The sequence below is a fragment of the Centruroides sculpturatus genome, unplaced genomic scaffold (assembly GCF_000671375.1).
Source record: "Centruroides sculpturatus isolate CEXI.00-Female unplaced genomic scaffold, Cexi_2.0 scaffold1255, whole genome shotgun sequence".
NCBI classification, from domain to species: Eukaryota; Metazoa; Arthropoda; class Arachnida; order Scorpiones; family Buthidae; genus Centruroides; species Centruroides sculpturatus.
The window spans coordinates 1-15,844 of NW_019385385.1; the positions used below are offsets into that span (position 1 = coordinate 1).

Genomic DNA, 15,844 nt, shown 5'->3' on the forward strand with positions numbered 1-15,844 from the left:
ATTACTAACATAAATGAAACAAAATGAAAAGGATTACTTCAGACAAGAACTGCCTAAACTGCATTAGTGATCAAAAATTTCAATAAAAATAGTTCCTATTATTTAACTAGTTTATGGAAAAGCCAATTCTTATGTATTATTTTACAGAAATGGTAACTGGCTCATGCAAGCAACTTCACATTCATGTAAACAGAATTGATATTTCTGTGGTGCCTAAGACAAGTGAAGATTTGAAAAATTGGTTATTTACAGTGTATCATGAGAAGGATAAGTAAGTATAAATTGTTTATTATAATATAAACTCTAATGTTTGTCTACAAATACAGTCAAATATGATTAATTCAAATTATTGGAAAAATCGAACCCACTTTTATTCAACCTTGAAATTTTAAATATAAATTTGGCTAATTTGAAGCTGGAGTATTTTAAAAAAAGATTTGATTAAAGGAGTTAGCATGGTATAGCATTAATAGAAAGGTGCATTTCAGAGAATTCCATATGCAGGTAAACATTATCTTATTGAAAATGGCTATTTAGATCCTTGTCAAGAAAGAGCAGGATTTGCTGAATGTACTGCTGTGTTGTCAATGTCCAAATAGAAATAACTAACTATCATATGAAATGGTTCTCCAGACCAGCATGTCAGCAATGGGAGCAATGTGCCATTCAGCAGTAAAGGTGGGATTGAATATTTCACCAATAATCATCCATTCCCAAATAGCATTGGGTTTGTTGGTAAAGACCAATTGTCAGTCCATAACAATGCATGCTTCTCTGTCACAGCACCAATGTCGATGAAACTGAGAATATTGGGGTGGTAGGACTCGTAGCTACTATTCATGCAAATTTTGACTCTGCTTAGTCACCTGTTTTTGGGTGGTGACCAGAGATGTCATTGCAGCTGTTTGTGTTTGTCTTGTGATCAAACAGTTATGTTTTGATAGTCTGTCTAGGACATTCAGGGTCTTTCTGCTGTGTGTATGTGTTCTCATTAGTGTTGTAACGAATAGTATATTCGGCCTCAGGCCGAATACCAAATATTTGGCCAGGAGCGTAGCCGAATATTCGGCCAAACTATTCGGCTCAACTCGATTAACGCACGTACGAAAATTGGCACGCAAACCGCATTATGGCCAGGACCTGCTCTCCATTCGCCCACTGTCACAATTCTTCGCCAATCGCGTTAATTCTTGACAGTTGTAGCGGACAGACAAGAGCGTTGTGGCAGTATGTGATAAATGATGATATCAAATGCAAATAACAACGAAATGACCTACATGTGTAAATTACGGAAAAAGAACAGAGAAAGACCGCAAAGTGAAAATGTGAAAATAAATATGACATTGAGTTGATAGCATAATCAAACAAGTCGAAGCAGCTTATTGGCGCGAAATTTGCGGCCGTCAATGCCAAACAAGTGTTGTCATAGACTTCGGAAAGCTAAATGCTTGTAACGAAAGTCACTTAGTGTGCACAGGCGAAAGCCTGGGATCGTTCGGGCTATCGAGCTGTCTCGAATCTGTGAAATCATAACTGTGACATATACCGACATCCTATCTGTCTCTTTTCTCCATTATCACCAGGCTATGAGTCACGTAATTGTAAAATGAAAAATCTACGACGGAAAGGTGACGAATCGAAAGTATCGTGAGCACGTATTATGATGTATGCATAAGCATACGTGGGCTAGAAAGATAGAGGAAAGAGAAAGGAAAGAGCAAAGACAAAACAGATAGACAGGGGATGTGTGTGACAATTCTCGAACGAATAGGTGTGTACGTGTGCTGATATTTGTAATTATAAATTGTAAATACGTGTGACTAATATTATTTTTTTTTATTTTGTGCATGTTATAAGTTATAAATAAATATAAACAAACAACACTAACCCGATAACATTAAATCTAAATATCAAAATGATTAATTTACTGTGTTTTTGCTATTTCTTACTCCTGTTTTTAGGTATTCGGCCGAATAGTGATTAAATATTCGGTATTCGGCCGAATAGCGAAAAATAGGCCGAATAGTCCGAATACCGAATAGTAACCGAATATTCGTTACATCACTAGTTCTCATGCATCCACTGCTTCCAACATTACCTCACAGTTGGTCAGAATGGTTTAGATGGAGGACAGTTTGGTAAAATAACCATCCTGTTTCCTTTAGTTTGACGATGTGGCCTTTCTCGAACTCTGTCAGCTGTGCATAATGTCTTTGAGTGCAGTATATAGGCATGCTTTGCATTGGAACATTCTAAACAGCTGGTACACAGAAAATTCTGAATACAATGAACCCCCGATAGCCGTTTTATAAGATACTGATTTTAAGGCATTCTAGTGACATTACATGATATGCAGCTATGCACATGGTGTGATTGACTACAGCTGTATATTAGTAAAAGAAAACACCAAAACAGCAAGAGTAGGTTAAATGTCAAACATTTTTGAACACTTAGATCATTTTCAGAACAACAAAAATAATAATTTGAAATATATGCCTAGTTTTGTATTGATTAAATAGTTCTTTCTAAGTATGTAACTTTTATTGTCAATGATTGTATTTTAAATTATTAATTATCTATTCTAATTATGTTGTAAGTTTTGTTTGTTATTGTTTAAATTTATATATTTAAATCATTTATTGTTTGAAATGCTTTTAAATTATATTTCTCTTCTATAGACTGCCAGGTTAATTAAAGAGGAATTTGCTTTTAAAAACAATTTTTTCTTTTATTTTTAATTATAAAATTTCAACATTGCCATGTTTGTTTATTTCTCACTATTAAACACAATGCAGAAAATTGCTAAGCAAAACTAAAAATGCTGCATACCCCACTGTTATTATTTTGCATTTTCAAAGTTACCATTGAAAACATACTTAACCAGTATAGGGGGATTAAAAAACATTATCTCAGATATTTCTTTTTTCCCTGTTTCTTTTATTTTATTTCTGTTATAATTCATCTACAATGAATTACTAACATAAATGAAACAAAATGAAAAGGATTACTTCAGACAAGAACTGCCTAAACTGCATTAGTGATCAAAAATTTCAATAAAAATAGTTCTACCTGTTCAATAAAAGATGAACTTCTCTAGTTAGTGGATTGTAATTGTCAGGTCATCAAATAGGTTGCTGAAATTCTGTTTTATTCATTTAATTACAGTTAAAACATGCAAAAATTTATTTTATTACCATCTTCTCACTCAAAAATTGTAAATAATTTAAATTATTATTAAATAAATATTAGTTTAATTAATATAAATTGGACTTTTACACTATACAGTTTTAAAAAAAATAAAGAAATAAAATAGTGGACTTTAATTTTGCTTTCCTTAGCAAAATGGCAAGAAGTAATGTCATTATGCCGAAATGAAATGAAACATTACCTGATCAAGCTGGAGATATTGTTTTTAAATGTATAATTATTTTAACAGTCAAAATTCACTTTACAGTAATGAAAAGAGAAAGAATTTATAATGTACTAGCATTACACTTATTTAGTCACATGTCATTAATTGTCAACAAGACTGATTAATTGATAATCAAAAATGACTTTGAAAACTTAGTTATAGTCTGTTCAACAAAAGACAATTTGGCCAATGTGGTTCTGGGCAGGAATGATTGTGCTATTACGTGTAGAGTAAACAAGAGATAAAGTAATTGTCATTAACCTTTCAGCAGTAGGTTAGTCAGGTATGGTGCTATCCCTATGTAGAGGAGAATAAACATGGGAATTTTTAAAGTATTTTCCCACACGTTTTTCTCATTATTGTTTTGGAAAAAGATTTTGTAAACAGTTATGTCTAGTAAAGAAAAGTCTTTTTTTATTGCTTATCCAACACAATTGTGACCGAAGGGTCAGCACCTCTTTAGTGCCTCGTCAGGATTGACACCACCGTGTCCTGGGTGACATGGAACCCACGACAGTTTGGAAATAGGTCAAACGAGCGGTTGCATTACTGAGCGATCTGGATCTGGATGGAGTGAGAGAGAGAGACAGCACACTGGAAGTGATTATGCAGAGTAGGGTAACAAAATAATGTTTAATGGTAATCATTGAATACAGGAAACACGTTCCTTGTTAAAGAGGAATAATTGGTTTTCATGGTAAGAGAGAGAGAATTCACATTAAAATGAGTGGTGATAGATACCTGATTTATCTATCCTTTGGTGATTTCTGGAACAGGTACTTTCTGTGATCTTTGGAGGAAAAAGTTCGGTTAGGCGTATAATAAAGTCAATTCACCGTTCAGGTAATCAAAGGCACTCACTAAGGTGTCGTTAATTAGGTAATCCAATCTGGAATCAAAAAATGAAGGAGTAGGAGGCAATAGGCACAAAATTCCACTCGGGTAATAGTTAAGCTTCGAAAAACAGGCGACTGCACAGTTGGTAGGACGAAGGACAACTGCCTCGAAGATCAGTCTGTTGCTATATTCAACTGACAAACTTGCAACAATAGGTTGTGAGGTTATGAGAAAGCTTCTTTTTAGTTGCTGAGAACTTGTCAAGTGATTAATTCCCAGGTGTGAAAGTTGACAGTAGTTTAATAAAATGGTATCATTAAAAGTCTAGGTCAGTCTTGTTCAATTAATCAGTCAATTAATCAGTCTTGTTGACAATTAATTAAACAAACAAGGCTGAGTCTCACACAATGTAGTGCAACTTAACGTTCACTTGGCTTTCTTTCACCTTTATTCTAGTTGATACGTGCTTTCATCTCGCGTTTCAGGCTAAATATGCCTCTCTTCAGTCAACTAAAATTATTAAGAATAAAAAAATTTTTTTAACATACAATACTTTAAAATTCTTACACTGTTTAAAAAGGGTATAGACAAATTAGTTAACTCACCAGCACAGCATATCTGGATATTACTGGTTCAGCAATCTGAACAAGGTTTCACATACATATTGCATGCATTCAACTTACATACTTATTCTGACATTTCTGATTTTGCAAAATATATCATTATTTGTATTGTTAACTATTACATAATAGTGAATATATGAAACAATATAAACATACCATGATTAATCCAATCTTTATCTTATGCGATAAAATTATGATAAGGAGGAGTACACTGTTAACATGATATACCTTTTCAACTAAAATTTCAATTTTATATTGAGTTACAGTTATACAAAATTCAATTAATATAAATATTCTCGTGTAATGACATACCTGCTATAAACTTGTATTCCTTTTTTATTCACAATAATCCAAAAAAAAAAGGCACAGGAACAAAACTTATATTCCACTAATAAATTATCATTTTTGGGTTAAATTCTACTTGGCTAATATTGGTTATAGTTATAAAATCTTCTAACCGTTAAAGTTTTCTCTACATTTCTGATCTGGTTTTTCTCTTTCTACGTCACATCACTATAGTGCTCATTAGTGTATTCTGTCGTCTCAAGTTAATTAATGCTGAATTGAATATTTCATATTTTATTTTTCATGACTATTGTGGAAAAAATTTATTATATATTAATTTTTTATAATATTTTTAACCAGTTTTCGTTGCACTACATTGTGTTGGATAAGCAATAGAAATAGAACAGAACACATTTTCAAGAAGATAAATCATTTTTTATTGTTACGTAATTCCTTTCTTATGTGAATTTTTTTTCGCAGTAGTTTTTGGCAATATCTCTGTCATTCACCAATGCCACATGATCGCCCTTGACGGATACATCCATCAGTCACTGCTGAGTGGTTAATGCCATCATTATTGATTTTGCAAAGAAAGTTTCTCAGACTCTAAAATATCCAACAACACAAATTTGAAAGTTGATTACTCAGCTCTTATTTACTGTAGAGAATTGACATGCATTAAAATTGACAATTAGATACTAAAAAAACAACAATAAAAGTTGTGTACCTTTCTTGGCTGTTATGAGTTTTTATTTTTTTTAAAAAATTGTTATTATTAAGCAAAATAAATAAATTTTATGAGAATTTGTTATAAAAAACTTTTTATATTTTTAATTACTATAAAATGACTAAAAGCTTAATTTTGAAGGTAGGGATAAGTTTTATAAAAAAAAAAAGTATAAATATTAATAATGAGTAAAATCATCATTAATTAAGTCTGATCCTACTGGAGATACACGCAACCACCTTTATCTCCCCACCCTCTCAACTTTTAACTACTAAAATTTAATAGCATCAATGCCCCTCATATACAATCTGTCATGCAAATTTTGTTACTTAATCTTTACCCTATCCTGAGATATTAAGTGAAATAGATGTCAACACCACACATACATACATACATACATACATACATATCCATGGAATTTTTTGACTCTTTTGGATTCAGGAGGTCTCAAAATCTGGAGATTTGCAAATATTCAGAGGGTGAAATTTGGCATGATTCCAATACTTTCCCTTGTTTTGTATACATAATAGCCAGGAAAGTAAAACTTGTGCTTTGAAAATCATTAAAAAAGATGGAGATTTTTCTCTTTATATCAGATTTCAAGATAAGAGTTTAACTAGTAATATCTAAGAAGAATAATTAAAATGTAGATTGACATTCAAAAAAACTAAAGGTGATGCATGTATGTGTGTGTGTCTTTGGTACACCTCAAAAAAATTGCAATGACAGATGAATGATGCAGCACATAAAGGATTTTTTTAATGATTTCTAAAGATGCTTTTAGTAAGTTTAGACAAAGAAAAAGCTATTGGATCAGTTCACTGTTGCATTTTAAAATTGAAAATCTTATTTTCAAAACATCTTGTCCATTTTGCAACTTTTTCGGAAATTAAAAAAAATGTTTTATTGTGTCATAATGCTATTGAATGCAGAAATATTTTTTATTCAAATTCTTTAGACAAATAAGAGTTTTTTCATACTCATTTTCATTTTCATCTGCAAAATTACAAAATAAATTAGTTTCGACAAAGGAATACAAAGGATGTTTTGAAATTAAAGGTGGGAGAAAGGATGTTTGAAAACAAATCTTTAGGATGAGACATTTTGCACTGAAAAGTTTTCACTGTAGACATCTTGTAGACAAAAGTTGTTTTCATTGCAAGCTCATAAACTTAAAAAATTCTATTTCATATATATGATGTTTTGAAACAAAGTGAAAACAGAAATAAAAGGATAAACCATAAATGAATCTGTAGTAATTGCTATCTCAATTTTCAAAATTTTGGACAAGAAATAATTTGAAAATAAACTCATCAATTGACAGAAACCTGCATTGGTACATAATTTAACTTTCTTTCAAATTGACTTTAAAATACATGTAACCCACAGGAAGTTTATGACAGTACATTTATTAATGTAAACTAATCACTATAAACTACTTTCCTGTCTTTATAAGTGTTTATTGAGTGTTTATTTGGAGAGTTATTTTACAAGCAAATGTATTTTCACTTTGTTACTAGTATTATTTATTCTCATTGTATTCCAGAAGAAACTGTGCAATCATTAATGCAATAAATTTAAAATGTGAAAATGTAGGCTACTAACTAACATGATTGTCCTCATTAACCTGTAAGATAATTTTCCAAACAGATATATTCCCAAAATATAAATATGCCTGCATAACTGTTATGAACAATGGTAATTGAAATTGTTCTTTCATGTATTTAGAATAAAAATAAAATAATTTTCTAATTGAAAAAACAACATTTGATTATTTAAATCAAATCTCAAAAATCACTGCTGTGTTTAATTTATTTTTATCATACTTTCTATATTATCAAAACATTTTCTAAGTCTGATATTATTGTAAAAATATCTGGTTAATTTTTAAAAATGTTTTTAATTTTTGGGGGAGAAATCTTTTGTCATATAGAAAAAAGATATCATAAAAGTAATATAATTATTATTATAATGTTAAAACATTAATTATAAACAAAATATACCATTTGTATGATTTTTATTAATTTAAATATCTATTTCTTATACAGTTTCTTGAATAATGAATCCAATAAACAAAATTTGGCTTATAATCAAAATCTGAAATTTTTAACAGTATGACCTTGATTGATGAGTGTACCTCATTGCTGAAAATCTCTTGTAAAATAGGGTCAAACTTTTCCATTACAGTAGAGTCTCGAAAACTCGACCTAATGTGGACCGAAGGGTGGCCAAGTTTGTGAAAATGCCGGGTTATTGGGAATGGGGTTAAAAAAATAAGTATGAGTGTTTCCTCAGAAAATACTGTACTGTACTTGTAGGTATTGTTTGTTTGAGAATACAACACAGAATAAACTGCCCAAATCCTCTTAAACAAAGGAAAAGTACGTACTTTATGAAGGCATAGAGTCTTTACTACATGAAAATGAAAATTAATGAATACACTGTGTACAGTAATTTACCTGATAAGACAGACCTCAGAAAAATACTTTATGAGGCATAAAGCTGTCTATAATGAAAATTAATTAACTAAGGATTTTTTTGCCCTGCCAGGGTGTGGCCAAGTTATCCGGACTGCCAGGTTATCGACTGCCGAGTTTTCGAGACTACTATATTTGTTTTGGTCAAAATTTATAGCTTGAACAGCCAAATCATTCTACCCATTCTCTGTAAATAAAATAAATGGCTGTTTTGCAGTACTTTAATCTATTTAATGAAACTTTGAGAATTTTTTATAAGTTCAAACCATTTATCTTTTAACTAATAATTCTAAATGAATATACAACAAAAAAAATCTAGCAACAAATTGCATGAATTTCCCCACTGTTATGAGATTTTGTAATAAAATTTTCTATATTTTTTAATTATTATAAAATGGCAAAAGCTTAATTTTGAGAGTAGAGATGAGTTTTATGAAAAACTTTAAATGCTAACAAGAAACAAAAACAATTAAGTCCAACCCCAGTTTAGATATGATATGTGATCACTCTCTATCTCGACCATTTATGACCAAAATTTAATAGTGCCAATGCCCCTTATATGCAAACTACTGTGCCAAATTTTGTTTCTTAATCTTCAACCCATTTTGAGGTATTATGTGAAATAGATGCCAACACACACACACAAAAGTTTTTGCTATTTTAGGGTTCAGGAGTCTCAAAACTCAGTGTGTCAAATTTGACAATGATTTCAATACTTAAAAATGTATACATAACAGCTGGGAAAGTAAAACATGAGACAATTATGAACCTAAGATGAAATTGCAATGCAAATGTATATAAATGCCTGAGTTATCATTATTTATTTATATAAAATAATTTTAATCATGTTTTTAAGACTTAATCTCATTTCATTTATGATTAAAATATTTTGTTCTCATAAATAGCATTTAACATTTATTATATCAAATATTTTACTTTGTAAATGGAGAACAACTTGTATTGAATTCTCAAATCAAATACTCATAAATAGAAGTCATAACTATACAGAAAATCATTATCAATGATGCAATTTCTCATTTTCAAGCAAATTAAGTTATATATTTAGATAAATAAAACTTCCTAAATACTTGGAAATGTACAAATAGAACATTTATTTATTTTTATCTTAGGACTTCTTGTATTTGTTTGCTTACACAAAGATTAAACTTATGATGATGATTTGTATTTTTAATATATTTTCTTGAAGTTTAAAATGATGATGATTAGAATCAGAGTTATGTACAGTATTGATATTTTAACCAATCAAATTATATGATCAGTAGACAGATAAAAAAAATTGTTAATTATAATGTTAAAATGATCATTTCAAAAATAAAAATTTATTTTATTTCATATTAAATTCTTGCTATATGAGGTAAATTTTTTATTTTCAGATTATTGAAAAGTTTTTATGAAAATCCATGTGAAGCATTTCCAACAAGTATTAAAATTCCTGTGAAATTAACTAATACCTTTGGATCATTTATTCTTATGGTCCTGATTTCTTTTCCACTTGTTACCACAATTTATGGACGGAGTTTATATTGGAAAGTTTGGTTGCTAGGTTCAGTAGCAGGTTATTTTTGGCTAGGATTAAAGTCAGTAGCATGATATATTTTTAATGATTAAATATTGTAAATAATCAAAAATTTTAAAGTATATAAGTTGCTCTAAGTAAATCAGCAGGTGCCTTAATTGGTAAAAATAATGTGTAGCAAGTAAAGAATTGCATTATGTGATACATACTTATCAATGAAAGTTTTGTAAATAAATTACAAACTACAGTTATGAATTAAGAATTAAAAGAATTTTTTATTCTCTCCTAAATATAACAACGAATCTAAAGTTGTATTGATTTTCTCATTTTAATTATAAAATTAGATTTATAGAAATTATTTAATAATAATAATCATTCATTAATGCAATAATTACAATATTAGAAATAAATATAATTGCAAGGATATTATAACATGTATGTAGTATTTATTAATAGTAACAATGTTTTTAAAATAGTGAATTAAATTTTAAGATTGCTGTTTTATTATTTATTTTTTAAGGTTGATTATTTAAAATATTTAAGGAAATTTTAATTTAAAAATTTTTAAACTGTTTATAATTTACAATCAAGTTACAGTTTATTATTATTTTAAAATGTTAATAGAAAATTTTCATAGAAACTATTCTATATTTCCTGCATTTTGAAAAAATTAAAACAATTTAATTAATATATTGCAAATGTTATAATATTGAACTGCCTATCTCACATGTATTAGTCAAACTGTCTTATTATAAAGACAGAATATCTGATTTATTATTTTTTTTAAAATAATTTATATTTGTGATATTTTTAATTACAAAAATATTATTTATTTGTTAATATCAACAAAAATTTTTAATTTAATTATTGGTTATTAAATAGTTCATGTTTTCGAATTAGAAAAGAACAATAGTTGAAAATATTCATTATAAACATTTACATTTGCAACATTTAGATAAAAAATTACTAAAACAAACTATATACAAATTTAATATACTGTATATANATGAAATATATTGAACATGTACAGTATCTCATGCTATGTATACATACATACATACATACATACATACATACATACATACATACAAAATTGTGGGCTTTAGTGTACATCATATAAGTTATTAATAATTAAAATAATCTTTTGAGACTTTTGTTTCAATATGTATTTGTTGAGTTTTTTCAAAAATTTTATGTAAATTTATAAGAAATAGCCTTTAAAATTGATGTTTTGATGTTTTAGAAATTCTAAGTTTATATAATGAGTTTCCTTTGAATTATTTTATGTAAACTTTCTTGTTTATAAAAAAAAAACTTGTAAATGATTGATTAAATATGTTGTAATTATTTTTCTAAATATTATAATTTAAAGCTTTTAAGTTGTGAATAAAAAAATTTATGAATTTAATATCAAATACATTGAATTCTTATAATTATTACAGTTTCTAATGTAAACACATAATTGCAAAATAAGGAACTAAAATATAATAATGTTAATGCCTAAAATGTATTCTAAAATCAGTATAAATCAGATATCTGTCTAAAGAATGATGCCAAAATTTGTATCAAAAACAAATTCTACTCAGGTGAAACAATATCAAATCCATTACTATTATTATGCTGAATAATTGTGTACAATGAATTTTTCAGTCATAGCATCTTGTTTAAACTATTAGAAATTTATTCTCTCTCATAAATGACTTTTCATCTGCATTTTGAGATGCAGTGGAGAAGCTTAGTTTTGCATATGACTACTTATTTAACCTAAAGACAGAATCCTATTATTAAATGTGTGATACAACCTGATGGTTCCATCAGGTTGATTACAGCTAATTGTTAAAATCATCTAATCCATAAGGCTGAAGGTCATGTGAATATTTCTGTTTTGGTTTCTTTCTTGAGTGTGCATATTGTTTATTTATTAAGATTTACATTATCATTTACTAATATAAAAGTATTTCAAATTCTGTATTTGGGAGCTGAAAATTTTTATAAAAATTAACACTGACAATCAATAAAATAAAAAATTTTAGATTAATATGAAATAAAATTACATAGTTTTGGTCTAAAAAAGTTATCTGAAAACTATATGACTAATTTTCTGAAAATAAACAGTATAAAAATGCATCAAATATAATCAAACACCAAATGTTTGATTATATTTGTAAGTAAACTGCTGAGGAAGTGAGAGTAATAAAAATGCATCAATTAATAAAAGATCATATTAATATTTCCATTATATTGGAATAAATAAAACAAATCAACATAATGTTATATTAAATTAATTTTGAATCTGTTTTAAATTAACAGTAATTATTTGTCAAGAATACTTATAATTTGCATAAGATAAAATGAAAGTAATTTTTATAGTAGGGAATGTCAGTGAAAACAATGTGTTGGAAATGTAAATGTTCTTAAAAGTGTAAACAGTGAAAAGCGGCACTTACAATATTTATTTAAAAATGCAAATATATATTTATAATGTATGAATATATACAATTAATTTGGTTTAAATAAAGATTCAAAAATAAGTTCTCTGCAAAGAGATATAACTTTTGACAATTTGCAATATTAAAGTGCAGAAAATATAAATTTTATTACAATTTTTGAAAAGCTTATCAATTACACAATGTGTATTAAGTGATAAAAGATATATGACTTAAGCATTGAATATATTCTAGCTTTCTGAACTGTAACAATCAGAGCACTTTCCCAGCAAATTTTCAAATTGACATAATAGAATGAAACCTGGTTGTTCCATAATTTAAAATTTAAAAAGTGTTACAGAATGAAGATGCATTTCATTTTAAATGATAGAAAGTTCTATGTTGGCCTGAGGCAGACTTGTAAATTAAATTAAATATTTGTCAGATAACCAGTCCTTTACTGGAAAAGTGCTCTGGTTGTTACAGAAGTATTGATAAAATAAACTTTTTGAATTAAGATATATATGTTTATATCTTAATTCTGCTTGAAATAATGAAATTTATTTTTAATTTTTATAATTACATAAATATATGTAAATTACATATGATGAAAAAATATCTTTCTATATTATATTGTAATTTGAAAGATATTTATTTAAATTTTTTAATAGAGCAATGCCTATTATTGTTAATTTGTGATAAAATATTTTATTGTAGTAGACTCTCATTATATCATGCATGTTGCAAGACAAATCAAATGAGTAATGTATCAAATGGCACAATATAACTAGATTATCTATCCATCTGTTTTCATACAAATAAAATTTTAATTTTTTTGTGGGTTGTATTATATACCATCATAGTTTTCAAGGTCAGTGATTGGAATAAAGCAATATTTTTTTTTTTTTCCAGTAGAAATTCAATGGCAATGAATGTGTTTTAAAAATTATTGGTTAAAGCACTTTTACATTTGGAAGACTAAACAAAAGCATGATATATCCAAATGAGTGATATAATGAAGGACTACTGTAGGCTTATCAACATTGTTCAACATTATCAAAATTATTAACATTGTTCATACAGTAATTATATATGAAAAAGAATGAATACTGTCCTTAATAATCATTCCATCCTAATTGTCTCTTTTAAATATTTCTAATTAAAATGTATTTTTGTCAAAACTGAGTACTTTTAATAAGTAATTTTCTTGGAATTCTAGATTACATATTTGAATAAATTTGATGGCTGTTCTAAAATTTGACTTTTTTAAGAAAATATATAACAATAATATATATTAAAAATATTTATTTATATTTAATTTTAACTATGAAATATGACAATATCAGATTTACTGTACTGCAAAATTAGTACTGAAGAACCCCAATTATCCAAGTTATGTGGACAAATGCTACCTTGGATAACTGAAAGCTTGGATAAAAGACAACCACAACCATTTTGGATTTAAAATTACAAATATGAAAGATATACCATATCATTTTTAACCCTTTTTTATAGTGTATTTAATCGTTTATAAGAGTGACAGTTTTTACTACATCATTTATTATATAGGTAATACAATAGTTTTAAGAAAAAAAAATGTGTATTATTCAGATCGCTTTTTGTCCATTGACTCATTTCCTATGTTTCATGCTAGCACACATTCCTACAGATGGACTTATCAAACTGGACAGCCACAGAACACAACAACCTTGAGAGACAATTTTCTTCTATATACTTATTATGATATGCATTTCCACCCTAACAGGTCCCTCCTCAGTCATGATCTCTTTGCGGATTTCTAGGTATATGCACATACATTATTAATTTTATAGTAAAGACTTTCAACATATGTACTTATATGCAACAAAATCTATCAAAAGGATACATTTTATCCTGGACACATAGTACAGAATTTTCTTTCTGAGTTTATTTGATAACAGAAACATGGAATTTAATGAATCCATACTGCCTCACAATTTTACACTACTTACAAGCTACATCTCACTTACACATCTACATCTGGAAAATATATTATTGTAGTTCCATCTTAATATGAATGATTTGTCTTACATTGAAGTTAAATGATAAAAGGTAACAAAAATAAGTTATTTTTTAATACATGTTATTGGTTTAAGCTTTCTTTTATAAAATAACGTATATTCAATTATAGGTTTGACTCAGATAATTGGGATTTCACTGTAATAATATTCTGATTTGGTTGTCTTCATAAATTTTGGTTAAGGATATTCAATTTAATAGATTATCAGAAATAGAAAAATTAATATACCAATGTTTTCTATTAATTAAATTTATAAAGTTCAGAAAAAGAATTAATACAATTTTAGCACAACCTTGGAAAAAGTTTACTCTTACTGACAATGGACATTAGAACCCCAAATGTTATTAATTTGGCTTTAAATGCATTTATATATGATATTCACAAAAATCTTCTGAACAATAATAATTTTCTGAGACAGGTATGCTACTCTTAACAAGTTGTTGAATATTATTTACTATGCTGTTATATCATACGTTGTGCTCACATGATATAATTTAATTGAATGTTTATAGTAAATTTAATGAAATTTCCATGTTTCATTATCTGAACATTAGTTTTAAATATTGCAAGACTGGCAATTCTGTTACAGTACTGTTGTTATTGCAATATATAATAAAAAACATATTTAAATTAACATTTTTTTTTATTAATTTGGCATTTTGTTAACTGTTAAACTTTTCTTTTTTTAATAAAAGAATAACAATGCATTAATGTGAATATTTATTTTTCAGTTCAGCTAGAATATATTATACAAATACAGTATAATATTCCTATTCACTTTGTCAACATATAACACTGCAATTGGTATTTATCCAGTTTGTGAAAAGAATACTTGAATTTAAAATTTATAGGTTATGTTTTATGTTCAGTTAATTGGGGATTTGTTAAATAAATATTAACCGCAATATTAAAGTGCAGAAAATATAAATTTTATTACAATTTTTGAAAAGCTTATCAATTACACAATGTGTATTAAGTGATAAAAGATATATGACTTAAGCATTGAATATATTCTAGCTTTCTGAACTGTAACAATCAGAGCACTTTCCCAGCAAATTTTCAAATTGACATAATAGAATGAAACCTGGTTGTTCCATAATTTAAAATTTAAAAAGTGTTACAGAATGAAGATGCATTTCATTTTAAATGATAGAAAGTTCTATGTTGGCCTGAGGCAGACTTGTAAATTAAATTAAATATTTGTCAGATAACCAGTCCTTTACTGGAAAAGTGCTCTGGTTGTTACAGAAGTATTGATAAAATAAACTTTTTGAATTAAGATATATATGTTTATATCTTAATTCTGCTTGAAATAATGAAATTTATTTTTAATTTTTATAATTACATAAATATATGTAAATTACATATGATGAAAAAATATCTTTCTATATTATATTGTAATTTGAAAGATATTTATTTAAATTTTTTAATAGAGCAATGCCTATTATTGTTAATTTGTGA

At 27.4% G+C, this 15,844-nt stretch overlaps 1 protein-coding gene across 1 annotated transcript; it reads left to right on the forward strand.

Moving 5' to 3' along the window:
• The first annotated feature begins 149 nt into the window (after positions 1 to 149).
• On the forward strand, positions 150 to 10,314 carry LOC111638396 (1-acyl-sn-glycerol-3-phosphate acyltransferase epsilon-like). Its single transcript, XM_023384100.1, has 2 exons — positions 150 to 271; positions 9,756 to 10,314. Exons 1-2 carry the CDS (start codon positions 150 to 152, stop codon positions 9,970 to 9,972), a joined length of 339 nt encoding a protein of 112 aa, XP_023239868.1. The 3' UTR covers positions 9,973 to 10,314.
• Positions 10,315 to 15,844: the final 5,530 nt, after the last annotated feature.

Excerpts from the sequence above, each read along its gene's own strand:
- LOC111638396 (XM_023384100.1), top strand. The coding sequence starts at position 150 with ATGGTAACTGGCTCATGCAAGCAACTTCACATTCATGTAAACAGAATT. Across the intron at positions 272-9,755 it reads GTGTATCATGAGAAGGATAA|ATTATTGAAAAGTTTTTATG; the intron begins GTAAGTATAAAT and ends TTTTATTTTCAG.